Consider the following 18,838-nt stretch of genomic DNA (forward strand, 5'->3'; position numbering starts at 1 on the left):
TCTGTGGTTTAGACAACAGCACCACCCACATCCCTCTAAGTCACATATATAGATGGGAAAATGCATTGGAAAATGTGGGTTAATGCTTGCTTTGATTCAACATCATCTAACCTCCCCACAACCAAATCTAAATGAATGGTCATTAAATAGCTGGTGTCATCCAATCTAGCAAATAAACTGGAATGAATGCTCAGTAATCAGGTCGTATGGAAGTGCCCTGCCTTTCTATATACATGTTTCCTATAGCACACAGACTACACAAATTGTCTACTTATAGGGGTGGAGGCAGTGATAATGAAACAGCAAGGAGGGAATTCAACCCATTCCAGTCTAATGAAGTATTGCCAGCATTTCGTTTTAAATTCTCATGAAATACACTCTCAAATTGTAGTAATTAATTCTGAAAAAAAATATGAAAGAAAATATTTCAAAACGAACGGAGTGAAGATAGAAATCTTGGAGTTAAACATTTCTGCAGCTGCAGATGTAATTCTGAAACAAATTTAAGTCAGCAGTGTTTGCTTGATTGATGCATCCTATGGAATGTATAATGGGTGTTGCATGAGAGCCAAGTGGAAAAGAATCTTATCCAACTGAAATAAAGCACACTCCTTTCTAGATTACATAATAACTCAGCAAAACTATGACTCATTACCATTATCCTTCTATTTTCTGAATGCTTGTAAAACGGAACTTTAAAATAGAAATATCCAAAGTAATGTGTAATGAAAATCTGGAACTTGTTTCCTTTACAGTGCACTACGTGTTTTTGTTACTGTCACAATATCATTTTACAGAAAGGTTAATTTACTTATTCCATCGAGCCCCACGTTGGCCATCATAACAACCCAATTAAGCGGGAGTGCTTCAACATAAGGTTTTGTCCCATGTGCCTGCTACAGTTGCATGTAGCAACTATTTATTATATTTTTATACTGCTGTTTCTTCAGGGGTCTCAGGGCAGTGCACATGGCTTCATGCCATGTAGTAGTAGATTAAGCAGGGACATGGCCCTGCCGTGACTGAGCAGGGATCTGAAAACAGTTCCCCTAGTCCAGCATTCCTCAACCTTGTGCCCTCCAGATGTTTTGGACTGCAACTGCCATTAGCCCCAGCTAGCATATGTTGAGTGGGACTGATGGGAGATGTCGTCCAAGGCATCTGGAGGGCACTAGGCTGGTGAGTACTGCTCTGGTCCCTATCTGACACTCTACATCACACTGGCTCTCATGACAACTTACCTGGCATTACTTGCCTCAGTTTCCCACTCACACATTTTCAAGCTGTGGAAATTATGAAAATTGCCACCTAGAAGCTGCAGCTGTATCTGGAGTTATGTGTCGCAGAGGAGCCTTAGACCATGTGACCTGTCCCATGGGAGAAATAAGTAGGCGATTAATGTTAATCATCTGCTACACGGGGCATTTCTTAAGAATGTGCTCCTGCATGGTCACAACTGGATGGAATTTACTGTGCCGGAAAGTTCTGCTTCTAAAGGAACAAGTGCTACCCTGCTGGGACACATTTAGAAGAAAATTGTTTCATATGAAGACTTGGATGGAAAAACCATCTTACGATAACTTGGCTTTGTAATCACACCTGAGTATTGTCCACTAGTGTTGCAACAGCTTTGGTAAAGCAGTCAGTTGCCATGGATGAGCAAAGGATTCATTCTGGAGCATGATTATTCTTAACAGTTGACCTTTTTAGAACTATTCTGTGTATGATGGATCTTGAAACTTTGAAAACAAACAAAAATTGGTTAAGTATTAGGAAAGTACCATAAGATTATGTGATCTCTGAATTATGCAGTGATTTGGCTAATAGAGATAAAGAACTTGCTAAATTATGAGATATATGTAGGTGCTGTTTCTGTATAGCTCTATTCCACTTTCCCAGGCTTATGTAGGACTCATATGGGAGGAATCATGCCAGAGGCATTCCCCTCAGCAATGCTAGGATGCTGGTGTGGTTCTTGCTCTGTGATCTTCCCCTTTCCAAGCAGTTTCTACATTCATATGTTGTCACAGTAACATGGAATAGAATAAGAGGAGATTAGTTATTCAGGCACTTCCATGGCATAAGAATCAGATGAATAAGACAAGATTTGCAGGGAAGGTTTGCAGTATCCACAATCTAGCAAAGTGAAGCACATATCAATCAGCTCCACTGATTTCTCTCTACCTGAAATCTATGGAACAATGGTGTTTAACTTGCCCAGAATTAATGGTTTCCATATATGAAGCAGTCTTGAAAAACACTGTCTGGTCCACAGTTTTTGGAAATGAGGTATCTCCATGTTTCAAGAAATAAATTCAGCCCCAGTTTTCTTCTTTGGTTGAATAAAGATCAAAGTAGGGAAAGAGACTGAAGAAATAGTTTTCTTTAACTGTCTTCAGGCCCAGGCACATTTTTCCCGTTTGAAAAACACCAGACATATCTGTCAGACTTTAAGAACAGCACTCTTGCTTCATTGTTCAAGATCATAGCTTCTATTTGTACAGATTAATAATCCTTCAGAGCTGCATGAAAATATATGTATGTTTGTTTGTATGTATTTAGTATGTTTGTTGTAAAAGAAAGTTCAAAATTAGATGTCATGGGAAGAGTTATTAAAAAAAAAACCCCACCAGGAGTGACATTTAGGGGATGTTAAAATAAAGATAAGGTTCTCCCATAAAACCCAGCATGAAAATACTGTACAGAGTTAATAAGATTCAGAATTTTGGGCCTCTTTTTACTGCCCAGTAAATGATATGTAATCTGTAGCACATGGTTTAGAACAAGTATCTACAACTTTTTCAGACCGATGACCCACTTTTAACCCAGACATGCATTTTGGGATCCATTTCTTAATCTTTTATCATATACTTGCATGGTAGTAGTGCTCCTGTTGTGACCCAACTTGGATCGGGCCACAGCCCACTGATCATAGCTGTCAACTTTTCCCTTTTCTTGGAAGGAATCCTATTCGGAATAAGGTAATTTCCCTTAAAAAAGGGGGAAAGTTGACAGCTATGCCACTGATCTACCAGTTGAAGACCAGTGGTTTACAACATATTTTACTATAACTATGTGGGTTGGGAGGGTAGCTAGCTAGCTAGCTAGATAAATAGACACACACACACACACACACACACACACACACACGTATATGTATACACACACACACATATATTTGCAGTTTAGCTTTCTAAGTAGACACCTATTCCTTTCCAGACAACCTTTCCAGGAATAGGAGTCCTTTCTAGACATCCAAGCATTTTTTAAAATGACAACAAGATTTTGTTGCATGTTAAATAACTAATCTGAAGCTAGTAACAATTTTGATGGGTCATTAATTCATTAGGACATTGCCTGTATGGTTGAGTCAGCCTTCAATATGATTTCTTGCAGCACCTGATAAAACATCCCTGCTTGCTTTTGAGCATTCTGTTCATAAGCCTTTCTTTTAATATGAAAATGGCTAAGCCACAAAAAAGTTGAAGTTGAACTGCTTACTGGAGAAGAGTCTTTACAGATCCCAGAATGACTTCAGTGACAACCCAATGCACGTTTTGCTTTTAAATATGCAGATAGAGTGATATGGAAATGCACCTTTATGTGGAGGAAAACTTGAGGAACCCAATGTGTTTTGTGTGATATATGGATTTATGTGACAATAATGGGGAGTGGAGCACTGAATCATTTGCAACTTCCATAAGGTCACCACCTCTGTCCTGACTTAAAAGTGAAATCCTGCGCCTTGATAGATACGATTGCTAAGCCTCTGAGGATACTCCGCCCCCACCCCCCAACCTGTAGAGCTGTGGCTGACTTGGTCATCCCATTATACAGGGTAATCAGCAGGGAGAAAAATGAAGCACCTAGATTTCCCAACAAACAAAGGATTCATCATGTCCCCACTGATGACAAGGGGAAGTCCCCAAGCCTGCCTTGGCTGCCACCTTGAGCATAGCAAAATGTAAAGAGTGGTAGATGGATCAGGGATCACATTTAAATCAAGCAGACAGATGAGGACTCAGATATAGTATGAAATGATGAAAACTAGCTTTCACTATATCACAATCTTTAAACAGGACGTGACACTTATTGTCAAAAGATGTTAAAGGTGATGTTTCTCCACCCCCCTTTCTCCACTAGCATTTGAACCCATCTGCTTTTAAATGTTTTTTTTTTGAATAGCACCAATATTAAAGGTGCTGCCATCCTTGATGCCCAGATGTTAAAAGGCAACTTTGTTCTGTTTGCCAATGGACATTTTCATATGTGAAATTTAAAAACGTCCAACCAATTTGTCCTTTAAAGACATATGTCCCGTACAATTCTGCTTGATAGCATGAAGTCAAGCGCTGTAAAGATCCCCAGCTCTTTGTTTAGAATGTTCAAAGTGCTTTGTTCCTTTGAAAGGTTGGAAAGTGCCTGTTCACTCCTGAACAGGGAAAATAAACACAGCTGCAGTGCTCACGGCATTTGTTCCAGAGTACGTTCCACTGGAAAGAATGAGATTACCCCAGAGCAAGTGCCTAGGTCTTATGTTGGCACTGACATGGTTTTAAATGGACATCAGTTGTTTTAAAAACTTCTAAAATATGAACTTGGGGTTTTTGCCCACTTCCTTGTTGTGTATGTAACATAAGATGGGGAAGGCATTAGAGAGAAATGTTCTTGAGGAAAGGCACTGGGAATTAAAGGTTGGCAACTTTCAACCATCCATTGTAGCTTGATCTGCAGACATTGGCAGCTGAGAAGGTCTCTCTGCTTTACTTTCTGTAGATCAAGTTGCTAGGGCCTTTCTTTCTGGTGAGTTCACAACCTTTGTTGAGAAACAAATCCACTTTGAGTTTTATCAAATGTTGATGCTTGTGACTTTTTCATGCTGCTGATTTAAGAGGGCAAAGAGCTAATTTATTTTTCATTTCATGCACCTGTTCTTTTACAGTATGACATTTCTGTTGAACATTCATTCTGATTTGTTTGCACAAAGCTTGCATGGAGGATAAATGATGTCTGTTTACTGAGCATGCATTCTGATTTGTTTGTATAGAGGTTATACAACTTCCTGGCGATTGACTATCTTAAGCTTTCAAGTGCATGTTCCCATCAATTTCCTTACTGCAAAATTTCCCATGCTTTTAAAGTGTGTTCCTTGCACAAAAGTACATGAGCACTTTAATCCAGTTTCATTGAGGAAGCCTAAATTTGTCCATATTTGATTGACAACCTCCCACAAAAGTTTGGAAGTGGTTTGAATGACAAGGACAGAAAAATTACCAATATGACATTTTCTTTGGAATGTTACTTCGCAATCTGCCATCATAGTTATATTGAGCTCTTTCCTAACTACATGTCACAGTTAGATATATTTACTGCTTCCCATTGAAGTCATTGGCATTTCCAAGAAGGTATTTGAGAGTGTGAAACCTATAATGCACCTTACTGTGTTATTTTAATGGTAGCAACTGCCAAGTATGGTATCTCTACATCTCCCTTTTCTATTCTGTGTAAACTTGAAAAGATGGTCCTGATATCAATATGACCTAACAATGGAATGGCACTATGATCAGGTTTGCTTGGAAGCATCTCAGAATGCCATTTTATATGGGAGATGCTGAATGTGTGCCTTTGGCATAGGAAGAAAGGGTTAAGTAGGCTGCAGAATATTGGGCTTAACTCCTACCAAGGAGCAATTTGCTAGAGAAGAGCCACATAGAGGACCATCTTCTTGCTGTATCAAAGCTAGCCCAGCTTCCAGCATAGTTAAACCAAAAATGGTGGTCACTATTGGAATTAAGGGTTAAACATGCACTTAAATTTCTCTAAAACATACATAGGTTTTAAGTGTGCTTGACTTTGGCTGAATCATATCAGGGGTTTCTGTAGGATTTGAATAAACTTTGGCTTTTTAAAGAAACCATTGGATGGATTCAAGCCAAGAGTTCAACATTATTTTCTTTAAATAGAATTTACAAGTTACATTTTGGCCAGAGTCCTGACACTTAAGTAAATTGACACTCATGTTTTACCACTGTTTTTCAGGAAGCTGAAAGAAAAAAGTTCATGCTCTGAGCTCTGAACTTTTTAAAAAAGAAGTCTGATACTTTTATAACCAAAGGAATGGCAAAATTCATTATCATTGTAACAGAACTGTAAATGTTTGTAATCAATCAATTTTATTACAGTGTACTATTATTGCAGAAGGATTAGCCAAAGGAGGCAAAGTGTAAATGGAATGCTGTACTCTAATTATAAGTGTCAGCAGAAAACTTTCAAGTGCACTTTGTCTTGGTCTGCTGGATCCTTGGTAACTCATCTTCCAAAACAAAATGTTGACTTTTGAGACAAGGTGCTCATCAGTGAACACAAATGTAGGTGGAACAGTGCTGTTTGGCAATACAGTGGTACCTCGGGTTACATATGCTTCAGGTTACATACGCTTCAGGTTACAGACTCCGCTAACCCAGAAATAGTGCTTCAGGTTAAGAACTTTGCTTCAAGATAAGAACAGAAATCGTGCTCCGGCGGTGCGGCAGCAGCAGGAGGTCCCATTAGCTAAAGTGGTGCTTCAGGTTAAGAACAGTTTCAGGTTAAGAACAGACCTCCGGAATGAATTAAGTACTTAACCCGAGGTACCACTGTACCATCATGTCCTACTGAAACAAAGGAAACAGTAGTCATGACAAAACTAAGTTTGAGAGGTTATATCATAGCAAAAAAAAGTAAAGGACCTCTGGACAGTTAAGTCCAGCCAAAGGCGACTATGGGGTGCGGCGCTCATCTCACTTCAGGCCGAGGCAGCAGACAACTTTTCAGGTCATGTGACCAGCATGACTAAGCTGCTTCTGGCGCAACTGGACACGGTGACGAGTACCAGAGTGCACGGAAATGCCGTTTACCTTCCCATGGCAGTGGTACCTATTTATTTACTTTTGTTGGTATGCTTTCGAACTGCTAGGTTGGCAGAAGCTGGGTTACAGCAACGGGAGCTAGTGTTATTCAACACTTTCCAATTCATTTTATCATCATTTTCAGTACCACAAATGATGGGTTGGGAACAGTGGGTTTGTTGCACTAGAGAACCAAATCCACTTTAATTTTGCAATCTGAATTTGCTGGTATGTAATTGAATCCCAGCGCCAAAATACTGAGTCTGGAAGCGGCCTGTATTTTTAAAGCACTACTTTATAAAAAAAAAAAAACTTTATTGGCTTGGAAACTTTTACATTCAAATTGAATTAAATCTTATGTTAAATGAAAGAAACCCCTTGATGGGTTGCTGCTCAGATTTTTGCAGTGCTGTCGAAGGGGCAAAGGAAACTACTAGAATGACATAATTAAAATGCCCTCCAAAACAGGACTTCAACATGTTTCTTTAAATATTTATTAGAACCATACAAAGACAGTATTCCTTCTTAAATGTAGCTCATATTAACTTTGATTCTGAATTAAATAGAACAGTTGAAATTAAAATCAAATCGAAACCAATTCTCCACCATGCTCTTTTGCTATTGTCTAGGGGCACAAATGATTCTTTTGATTAAAAAAAAGCTAGCAAAAGTGTGGCAACATGAAAGTTACTGGTGTATTAGAACAAAAAAACTTAACCAGGTTTAGGCTGCAATACTAAGCATGCTTACATGACAGTTTCACAAGGAAATAAGTTTAGAAGGAGGAGGAGAAATATATTTAGGAGCTGATGTTGTTATAAAAGAAGAAATAAGATTATGGAATAAAAAGAAATGTGTCCTTACACTGTGAGCAGAACAATGGGAGAAATAATCCTTATTCAGGTGGTCACACACATAGACAATTGCTGGCTCCAGCTTCTGCATGCATTTCACATGTTCTTTGTGGGTACTGATAGTTTACAGCAGGGTGGGGAATTTTTTTTCAGCCCGGGGACACACTGCCTTCTGGGCAACCTTCCATGGGCCATGGGCCAGTGGTGGGTGGCGGCAAGATGAAAGTGGGTGGTGCCTACACATGCCCTTCTCCACCCAGACAAGCAAGAGGCATTATTGGAGCTCAAGGGCAACCCGCCCCTCCAGCCAAGTGAAAACACTGGGGATCAGAAAGGGGTAGGGTCTTGGGAGAGTTCCATAGATAGAAAGTCCTTGAGGGCCACATTTGGCCCCCATGGGTGTTTCCTCATTACTGGTTTGCAGGTGACCATACAAAATGTCCTGTTTTTTTATTACAATAGAAAGAAAAACCACAGCTTTTAGTTTGAGCTACAAACTGCTTGCTCTGGAATAATCTCAGCAAAATGCTGTTTGCGTCCCAGGAATACAACTAAAGTTGCAAATTTGCATGGTTAAGCTGATTAAGCCCAACAGACCAACTATATGGAAGAACGCAGTCCAATTTAACTGCAGCCTACTTCATGATATGACAAGATGTATAAATTATAAGCACACATACCATGGATCTTATGTCTTGTGTAAGTGTGCACAGGACTGCAACCCATGCCAATTTCACATGCTGGTTGAAGTGAGCTGTGGGCCATGCCCATATCTGAGTGAATGAGAAAACAAAAGGTAAACCAGGGCAAAATGTGTGACCACATATACACACCTCAGTGTGGATTTAAGACTCCTTGTTTTATCCACATATGGCTGTTGAATTTGTATTTAGGGGTGTGTTTTTTTAGGGGGGCAGTTTCTGGTTGAAAACAGCAATAGAAAGTCCAAATAAGAATACATTATTAAAGATACACAATGGAATACAAAATAGTTGTTAAATATTAGAATGCTTAACTTAATATGTCAAGATTTCACGTATATTTGTTGCATACCATTTACAATGTATACTTTCAAGAAATAGTAAATTTAATAAATACCACCCTGAAAAGCAAACTCTTATTAGAGGGTGTCTCATACCTCTCTAGGGTATCAGTGGAAATGAAGCTAAAGTAGGCCTGCTTCTGGATAACCCAGTATTATAATATTTTTCTCGTTATGTGATTTCTTACTGCTTTGTCACATTGTTGAGGACACATAGCCAGTTTCTCACTAATGCAAGCATAGGTAAGAATAGTCAAATGCCTGGGGTTGGCCCTTATAGATTGTCGTTCAATCAAGCGGGAGCACAATGTGACCAGTGGTGCTGGTTTACACATAATGAACATGGTATGGGGCAAACCATTGCTGGACCACTCATGCCTGCAGATTCACAAGCAATCCTTCAAGAGTCACTAGTGAAATCACAACATGTTTCAGAACTAGATGACTGAGCACTGCCCAGGTTAATTAGTTGACTTGACAATGACAGAAGGAAAGCCAGCTAGCTTCTGATATAAGGGTTATCTTACAGTGCAATCCTGTATTTTTCTGTTCAGAAGCCAGCCCCATTGAGTTCAATGGGACTTAACTTCCAGGTTAGGTGGGTGGCAGTGCAATCCTAAACTCAACTCTCCTAGGGAAAAGCCCTTTACTTCTAAGCTGACATGTAAATAAATATATATATAGAATTAATGGCTAACTTGAAAAGGTACTTCCAATACTTGATATTTAATGCAGTGATCTTAAAAGAGCAGAATCAGGTAAGGGCTAGTATTATGCAAGGTACTAGGAAAAGGAATAGGTGAAGGAATGAACCATGCACTGAGAGCACTGAGATGTGTTTGGTAAAGAATCCTGTGGTCTTTACAGCACCAAGCTGTTTATTCAGAAGCAAGTCCCACTGAGTCCAATGGGGCTTACTTCCAAGTAAGTATGCACAGAACCCACAGCAGGGTTTTCTTGTAGAGAGATGTAGGTAATGAAATGGCTGGAAGACTGGAATATTTTTGGGAGGGTAAGAGTGTCTGCAAATTCATCAATAATTTCCATCAAGCACGTGTTACATTCAGTACTATGAAAGTACAGAAGATGGAGAGTAGTATTTTAGTATCTGAACAGATGTCTTAGGAATGCCTTTTATTCCAGACAAAACAGCCCCCTTGTACATAATACATCCAGTTATTTCCAAATACCTCAGCTCTGCAGAACTGTGTCACAGGCACTGCAATTGCAGAGCACCTCTTATTGTTTAACATGGCAAGTGAAATCCCTACAGTACAAGCAATTAGGAAACAGAGCAGCTAGAGGAAAGAAGTGTGGTGATAGTGATGATGTAGCACAAAGGGGAAAGGATTTGCAGCAATGGAAAAGACTATTGCTATTTGGAGTCAAATTACTGCTGGGAATTCATATATCCCAGGTGGCTACACATTGAAATAGAAAGAAAGTCTTCTTCTGCCCTGCTGGCTCCAGGAGCCTTACTCTCATCCACTGAAAGCCTGAGGAATTAGATTCTTATTGTTTACCTGTACAGTACCTGAAATTCCTGGTGCAAAAGAAGAGTCAGCAGGATTTGTCACCTTCTTTTAGAGTGGAAATCTGACTACCTCCGTTCCATTTTATTCTTAAAGGTTACTTGGAAGCGTTCCCCTGTCTTTTTTTCCAAAGGGTACAAAATTACCTGTTCTGAGCTTGGAGTAATGTTGCCAGAAAGCCCTATTTTGGTTTTAAGGACTGCCCCTTAGTATGGAGCACTGCCATTCCACATAAGAGAAGAAATGTTTTTTTTTAATGTTACAGCTCCACTAGAAAACCACTCTGCGGACACCATAGCAATTACTTTTTATATTTAGATCTGGCAAGTTCGAACTCTCGATGAAGGGAAGGATGGCTCAGATTCCAATCTCTCACTGTTGCTGGCATTCCAGCTGGGCTGTCTCCCAGTGGGCAGGAAATTTACATCCTGGAGGGAGCCAAGCTAGACTCAACAGTAGCTTCCAACTACGCTAAATCCTTTTACAGAATTTAAAACAATTCTTGCACAAAAGGAAAGAGGAGGAAAAGGATGGGAGTCACTGCTTCAAGTTTGGCAGAGATTTTCAGGCAGGCCCTAGGGTTTTGTATCATAAAGACTGTCACTTGTTTTAAAAAGTGCCTAAGACACAAACCCATATTTGATAGAACAAAACCCTTGATATCAGAATGTTCACAGCTCCAGCTCACCTAATTTTGCAAGTTTAGAGGAATGTAATCAGAAGTACACTAAGCACAGTTGTGTATTCTGCACTGAGTAAAGGTAGCACAGGAGAGATGATGGCGGCATGGGAGAGATGAGATGATGAAGCTGTTACTGTAGGTATTCTCAATACTCTATGACTGGGATAAGTGTTAAATATGGTAACGAGGTGGGAATTTCAAGAGAGAGAGAGAAGGCTATATTCTTGCAGTCTTGTGTGATATGGATGAACACCACACCCTTGTACTTTGCCAAATAAATAGTTTCCACATTCTGGCTCCATACAACCTCTAATGAGTATTTGAATTCCTGTTTTTTCCCAGCACACACTGAAAGGATGGGAAACTTATTCTCTTCTCTTGAGGCCTCATACAAAAGTTTGCAGCTACCTCTCTGGAAATGTTTACAAAAGATCACACCCTTCTGCTCCTGATTATGGAACCTAAAATAACTCCTTGATTTCATACTCAGAATCACTAATCAAGATTTTAAAAAACCTCCATGTCAGCTATCAGCTGTGAAAGAGTGGAATGAAACTTCTTTTTAGCTATCCTTAATTAAGTCTGACAGGCTTACAAAAGGGGGTAAGGAGCAACAAATTCCCCAGTTGGCCAGAGAATATGAGGATTGCAACATGATTTAACAACTATTTAACATGATTTAATGACCTGGGGTGACCCTTGCAATAGTCTTGGACAGGTCACTCAGCTTCATCTCTTCCAATATAAAAGGGGCAAACAGTGGTCTACCTCACAGGTTTGTTGTGAAAACACAACCCATCAACAATTGGCTGCAGTTGGGAGGAAGCTGAGAGCAAGGTCCAAAAGCTGTTAGCAAGTCATTATCTTTTGGCCTCAGTGACTTATTTCCCTGGGTTACTGACCAAAACTGGTTTCAGACTGCCTAACTCTGCTGAATTGGGACTGATTGCAAAGTTTTCCCGTATGTCCAGGACTATCTAATAATATAAATACTAGTAAGATTCGTGGGATAGCTGTGCAACCCAGTTATCCACAACTGAGCTACTCTTGGTTGTGCAGTAGTGCAGGCTTCAAAAGCTGCTGACAAGTCACACTCCAGCCTCCATATCCACATCTGGAAAATGCATGCATAAGTAATCCACCAATGGGTTTTTTTTTTTTAGCCAGCAAGGCTGCAGTTCGATATATGCCTTCATGGGAGCATGGCTGGCTGGACTTATTTCCAAGCAGGCAGGTATAGACTGCCCTGTTAATTACTTGCACCTCCCTTTTACACATAACCCTCAAAGCAGAGGATGAACACAACACAACCAGCTTGTAAGCCACCTCTCCCCCACCCACAGGATCTATGTGCATTCAACAGCTGTGTGACAGGCAGAAACCCAACAGGTGCAGTTCTTTTAACACAGAGATGTAACAGTCACCTGCTGAGTTTCTGCAAGTCAGAAAGCTGGGAAAGGCACAGGAGCCTGTAAGCATTATTATTATTATTAAAAAAGCAAAACAAAACAAGTATTCCAGGCCATTTGGGGGCCTAAGGCAGAAATGGCACCCTCCGTGGTGGCAAATAAAATAAGACAGCCCAATTAATTGCCAGCTTGCTGTCCTTTAATATAGCCCCACAACAACCTGTCCCCTGAGGAGAACCACCGCCTCCCGGGTTCCTTTGCACTTTCAAAGTGCTATACGGGAAGGATTATATGACTGACAAATCACAGCCGCTGTTTCGAATAGCAGGAGGGAAAGCGCGCAAATTACACGCGCGGAGGCTTTCCGCGCCTTGGCGAGCTGTTGTGGGGCGGCGAAAGGTCCCAAGTGGAGGCGTCGTCGTCGGCGTCCTCCTCGTCCTCCTCAGCCTTTGAGGTACTCGGTCTTGAGGCGGCTGAGGCGCGTGCCGTGGCTGCGCACGGTGAGCGCGAGCAGCTCGTACTTGTCCCGGAGGCCCGCCGAGACGGCCAGCGTGTCCTTGAGGAGGGCGCGCGCGTGCACGAGCATGCCGGCGAAGTCCTCGCTGAGGCGGCTCCCCTCGCGGCTCTCGTGCTCCTGGCCCTGCCGGAACTTGTTTTCCAGCTCGCCCAGGGACTTGTCCGAGTTGGCGTAGGCGTCGCCGATCTGCGTGGCCTCGCGGCGCAGGTACTTGCCGTAGCTCTCCTCGCCGTCCAGGTCGTACGAGATGCTCTTGCGGATGCCTTCGAGCACCCGCGCCGCGTCCTCCACCTGCCGGCCCAGGACGGTGAGCTCCTCGCGCAGGGTCAGGCCGGGGGCCGCCGCCGCCGCCCGCTGCTCCTCCTCGGCCGCCCAGCAGCGCCGCCGCTCGCTCACCCTGAAGAGCAGCTGGCACTTCTCCGGGTCGTCATTCTCCTCGTAGTCGCCGTCGGGCACGAAGTAGTGGTGCAGCGTCCCGTTGGACATCTCCGGGTACAGCGGCCCGTCGAAATAGCCGCGGCACACGCTGCCCAAGCAGCCCAGCAGCCCCACCAGGCGAAGCCCCAGGGGCAGCCCCATCCCGGCCAAGGGGAGAGACGGAGAAGCGGCTCCCCGACGGCGGGCGAAGGCAGGCGGCGGCGGCGGAGCGCGGGAGATCAAGTCCTCTCGCCCTCCGCGCGGGGCTTCATTGGGGCTCGCCGTTTGGCTTCTCCTGAAAAAGATCTCTCGAGTCCCCCACGAGATCGTCTCTAGTCCTGTAGGTGGGAAGCTATGTGCGCGGGGAGAGAGCGAGCAAGCGAGCCCTAGGGAGGAGTTGCTTTTTATTTCTTTCCCTCCAAGTTCCCCATGCACCTCCAGCACGTTTTTCCTCCTCCCTCCACTCTGCCTTCCAAGTAAAGAAACGTGCGAGCAAAAGCAGAGAGAGAGAGAGAGATTCTAGCTAGACCTGCCTGACGCCGCTTGGTTTGCTACCCTTTTGCTGCTGCATCTGGATTGGTGGTGGTAACGCGGGATCTTGGCTTTTGGCCGTAGGATCTCTCTCTCTTTCTCTCTCCCCCTCCCTCTCAAATTACAACCACCGGTCCCGTCGCTTCTGCAAAAGTCCAAACGCCAAGTTTGGAAGGAAGCCTTTAGACCTCGGTGCCATTATTAAAGCAACAGTGTCATCCCTTGTGGAAAGCTGGACTTGGGCGGGGGGGGGGGGGCGGGAGCGGTTGGAGAAATAAAGGGTTGAGGGGAGATCCCCAATTAGTTACTCTTGAAGAAGGCAGAATGCATGCCAGGCACAGCAAAGTCTGGGAGAATGCCAGTAAGATTTCCAGCAGAAATCCCAAGCAAGCCCCGTCAACTTATTTTGAAGACAGACATCTGCAGAAACAGCAGTGTTTTGGGATGCTTGCACTAGGGTTGGGTACTGAGCACTTTGTAATGTCTTGTGCCATGCACACGCCACACCACAACTGCAACTCCTTTGAGGGAGGGAGGGGTTTGTGATGTCATGAAATTGAATCAAGCAATTGCCACATGGTTCCAGATCAACGTGACAGCTGCTTGTGTGACTAGGTCTCACCTGAGCCCCGCTTTTTCAAGTTTTTAATTAAAAATTAACCCTGGCCCAGGGTTTCCTTTGAAGGCACACATGGCCACCACCTTGCTGAAGCTAAGCACACACAGGTCTTTTTATTTTGCCAATATAGCTTGAAGAAAGATGTAAAAACACCACTAACTGACATTAACAATAACCGTACTCATCAATCCTAACTTCAGCATATGGAATAACATGTGCAGTAGGTATTTCAACAAAGATCAGCAATTAGGAAAGGGCAGTGTGAGATCTTCAGACTACTGAGTAGTAGAAGCTGCGTTCTTGTCCTTCCTTGCAGGATCTACATTTATTGTCCATGTGTTAGTTCCCACATCACAGGAAAATAATTTAAGAGTGTGTGAACAACTGCAAAAATATAAATGATTTCTCCAAAACATAGCTCACACAAACAATGATTTCTGACCAGAAAGCCAACACCACAGGGCATGCCCACATCATGTGCCTCAAAGAGGTGTTTTTAGTATTACACTGCCAGCATCTACATAGCCAGTTCCCTCCTATAAAGGCACTGTGATGTCCAAAATACCCAGAGCATCATCTTTTGTTGACTCAATCTTGATTTTAAATTTAAAGATGGTAAAACTACTTCCCATGGACTGAGCTGAATGAAACATTCATTAAGTTCCTGAGCATCCAATTTACAACAATTCAATAAACATTTGTAAACAACTAATATGACTTCAGCTTTCTGCAAAGATTTAATTGTTTTCTCAAGCAATGTAGGGAACGTTGAGGCACACAAAGCTGACGATCCATAAATAGATGCTAAAAGGTACTGCAGTTGAAGAAGGTACAGTGCTGGCACTCAGCACTAGCTGGTAAGTGGTATCTGGACCACAAAATGAAAAATGACAAAAATTCTCCATCAGATCCTCATGAATATATCCCACTATCAACCCACTTTTTCCACAATAAGGACTTTGTCTCTATTTTCATAGTGTGCTGCTTTGCACTCCATAATGGAAGAAAGGTGAGGTATACGTTTAAGAAAATACACAAATAGAAAATTTATTTGCCCTATATGCAAGAAAGCACACAAAGCCAAAAATGAGAGTAAGGGAAGGAAAGAAAGCAATGGTGGTGTAGTTTTAAGTGGTGTGTTATGATTGGGGAGACCCAGGTTCAGATCCCCACTTTGCCATGAGACTGTCAGCCATTGAGACCTTGAGCCATTCAGTACAATCTACCTCACAGGGTTGTGAAAATAAAAAGTCAGTGGTGGAGAACCATTACTTCTTAGGGAGGTCTATACATGAAATAAGTAAAATAAGGCTGTAACTATACATAGCTTGAAAGATCTTAATTTGTAGGTAGACTGTCATGAGAAAGTTTGGCACAAGTTGCTTAATCCAAACAGTTTGTGTTGCAGGGTTGGGAAGCTGCCATCTATATGCAACCAAATGGGTTTTAGGGATTTAAGCTTAACCCCATTGGCTCTAGAATAACCCTAAATCATACACCCATTGATATGTCCATGGATTTCAGTGGATCTACTCTTGAGTATGACCTAAAAGAATGCCACCCAATTATTTAATGCATGAACTTATTCTTTAGCACAAAACCAAAATGGGATGGTTTTAGAAAGACTTTAGTGGAAGGTAGTGCTACAACCAAGAAATACAAGGCACACATTGTAGATACTTACATATCAACTTCTCCATGATCCAGTTTTCAAGGGGCATTAATAGTGCTTTGCCAGTTTACATGGTCCAGAGTGGCACTGCAATTGCTGCCCAGTTGGTGCTGACATGTGACAAGGCCCTTTAATTGGTGGTTCCTGGGTTGTGGAATCCACAGTCAAATGCAGACCACCAGCCATGTATATTGGTCTCTAAAAGTTCAATAATATTTTTGTTGTTTGCCTGGGACTACGAAAAGAAGGTTTGCTAAGCACCTCTAAGGTTGATGAATCATAAGTTGTGCAACCTCCATAACCCATTCATTTCTAACTGATTCCTCACCCTTTGCTTGGACTTTCCAAGTCTGGTTAGAATATTGAATGTAGGGAAACTCAATTAAGGACAAAGGTCAGCGACAAAGGAGCAGACAAAACCATATAGGAGTTTCTCATAGAATTATAGAGTCTTAAGTAACCTCAAAGATAGTTCAGCCCAACCTCCTGCTGACACAAGAAACTCACTGTGAAAATGGGTTACAGGAAACTGCATTTCTTCTACCAGGGCAAGGAAAACTGGCAATACATCAATAGGAGGAGACTGGATGTGTGATGATAGGTAAACGGTGGAAGTGTTTAGGTGTCTATCAAATGGATGTTATGTGACATCCAGAACAAACTCATGCGTTAGGTGACTAGAGACTTAATTTCCAGACACTCTCTCTCTCTCTCTCTCTCTCTCTCACACACACACACACACACGCACACACACACACGCACACACACAGGAAGAGATACCAATGACCGTCCCCAAAGAATTATAATTGAATTGTTACTATGCATTGCCTACCAAAGCCAGCTAGTTTTTGTGTCGCCTTTTAAACTGAACTTGGACAAAGCAAGACATAGCTCTGTTCTCTTGAAAGCATGTGGAGCAAATCCTAATTCTGTTTCTGATAGCAGGCACGCTGTGAGGTTCCTTTGGCAGATGTGAAACAGAGTCCTGTTCTGTTAATAGCTGCATGGTGTGGAGATGTCTGGCTGTTGAGACATCACCCAACACCACCGAAGTGATTGCGTTCAGCGCTACCAGAGTGACTGCAAGCTCAGTGTGTGCTGTGATTTGAACATGTTTGGGAACCGCTAGGGCACTTCTCCTTTGACTAACAGAGCAATAGCAGAGGAGCGTGCACTTAGGAAAAGAACAGCTAAGTAGCTGGCATGCTAAGTCTGCAGTTTATACAGCAGTGTCTCAGTGTTTCTCTGTGCTCCCCATCTGTCATAGCCACCTGTTGTGTCTTGCATTCAGTTTAGATTAGGAACCTTTTCAAGACTCGGAGTGCCAAACATTTTTGCGCCAGTACGGTGGGACCCTGGATAAAGTGTCTAATCCCTATGGCAATAAAATTGCTAACTATTGCTACTACTGACTCCCATGAAGCTCTGCAGCTGCACAAATATACACCATGGAATAATACAAAGGCCCAGTTCTTTAGCCTATTACATAAATTCATAGAACAGCACAGCAGACTCTAATAAGGAGTGGGTGGCTAAAAGTAGCTGTCATGGCATAACTGAAGGTTGTTTTTCTTTTTAGAATTCTTCATCTCCCTTATGGGGTTTCCTGGAAATAATAAGTACCTCAGAGCAAACACTCCCCTCCCCACATATAATTAATAGGTGTGCAATGCAATTTCCACAGGGTTTAAAAGTAGCTGGCTTAAGTGTTTTGGGAATCACTTCCACTTCTGAGGCATTCCCGGGAAGACCAAGTTTAAACCAGGCTCTGTTAAACCTTGACTGGCTTTGAAGAGAGCCCAATATAGATTTGCTTGCCAATGGAGACAGATGTTCATGGATGTTATTTGTACCGCTTGAGAACTTTGTGTGTGTGAAAATACTGCATATATATAAACAGAAATCTGCATATCTGATTTGGACGCTAAACACCAGCATGCAGCTGTTTGGGTATGCACAATTACATCATGCAAATGTACTTTTCTGGCACATACACAATGGAGTAGATAAGAACCAAATTTGCTCGGTTGGGGTTGGTTTGTCCCCTGTGTGACACCAGTGAAATAGATGCCCAGCTTTTCTCCTAGGACATGATGTTGCTACTGAAGTCAACGGAAGCTGTGTGTGCTCGTCTGCCAGGAAAAGTGACCTCATGCTTCCTTATATTTAAAACAGTTCTTGACTGGAAAGATGAAAAGACTGTGTGGCTCTTCTGTCATTTGTTCATTTAGAGTCATGGTAGTTTGACAAAGACTCTCTTCAGAATAAACACTTCTGTTCCAGTGGCTGTGTTTGAATATATTTACTCTCCATAAGGTCCTAAAGGACTCACAGGCATTTAGGGCAATATTATTATTATTATTATTATTATTATTATTATTATTATTATTATTATTATATTTATCAATTGCTCTTTTTTAAAACAGAAAGGTGAACTCAAAGTGGGTTACAGAGAAACATTAAAACAGAGTAAAAACATCCAAAATTGCTCACCAATAACACACACACACAAACACACACACACAAACAATTGGACCCAAATATTAATCTGAGACCTATCACCATTTGATGGCACAGCATAATGGCACAGCATTATGGGTGCCATTAGATAACATAATTAAATGCCATTTACTAAAGTAATAGAAACCTCAGATGCAAGTCTTGTCAAACCATAAC

General features: G+C 42.0%; 2 protein-coding genes across 2 annotated transcripts in view; both read right to left on the bottom strand.

Moving 5' to 3' along the window:
* The window catches only part of BBOX1 (gamma-butyrobetaine hydroxylase 1), a 43,133-nt gene extending 41,685 nt beyond the window's left edge, over window positions 1-1,448 (bottom strand). Inside the window, exon 1 of the mRNA XM_083599280.1 lies at window positions 1,242-1,448. The gene's annotated coding sequence lies outside the window, so the exon portion shown is untranslated. The remainder of the gene's footprint in view (window positions 1-1,241) is intronic.
* A 5,919-nt stretch (window positions 1,449-7,367) lies between these two features.
* Window positions 7,368-18,462, bottom strand: FIBIN (fin bud initiation factor homolog). The gene has a single exon (XM_083600224.1). It carries the CDS (start codon window positions 13,500-13,502, stop codon window positions 12,849-12,851), a length of 654 nt encoding a protein of 217 aa, XP_083456350.1. The 5' UTR covers window positions 13,503-18,462; the 3' UTR covers window positions 7,368-12,848.
* Window positions 18,463-18,838: the final 376 nt, after the last annotated feature.

Source organism: Podarcis filfolensis (assembly GCF_964270895.1).
Source record: "Podarcis filfolensis genome assembly, chromosome: 1".
NCBI classification, from domain to species: Eukaryota; Metazoa; Chordata; class Lepidosauria; order Squamata; family Lacertidae; genus Podarcis; species Podarcis filfolensis.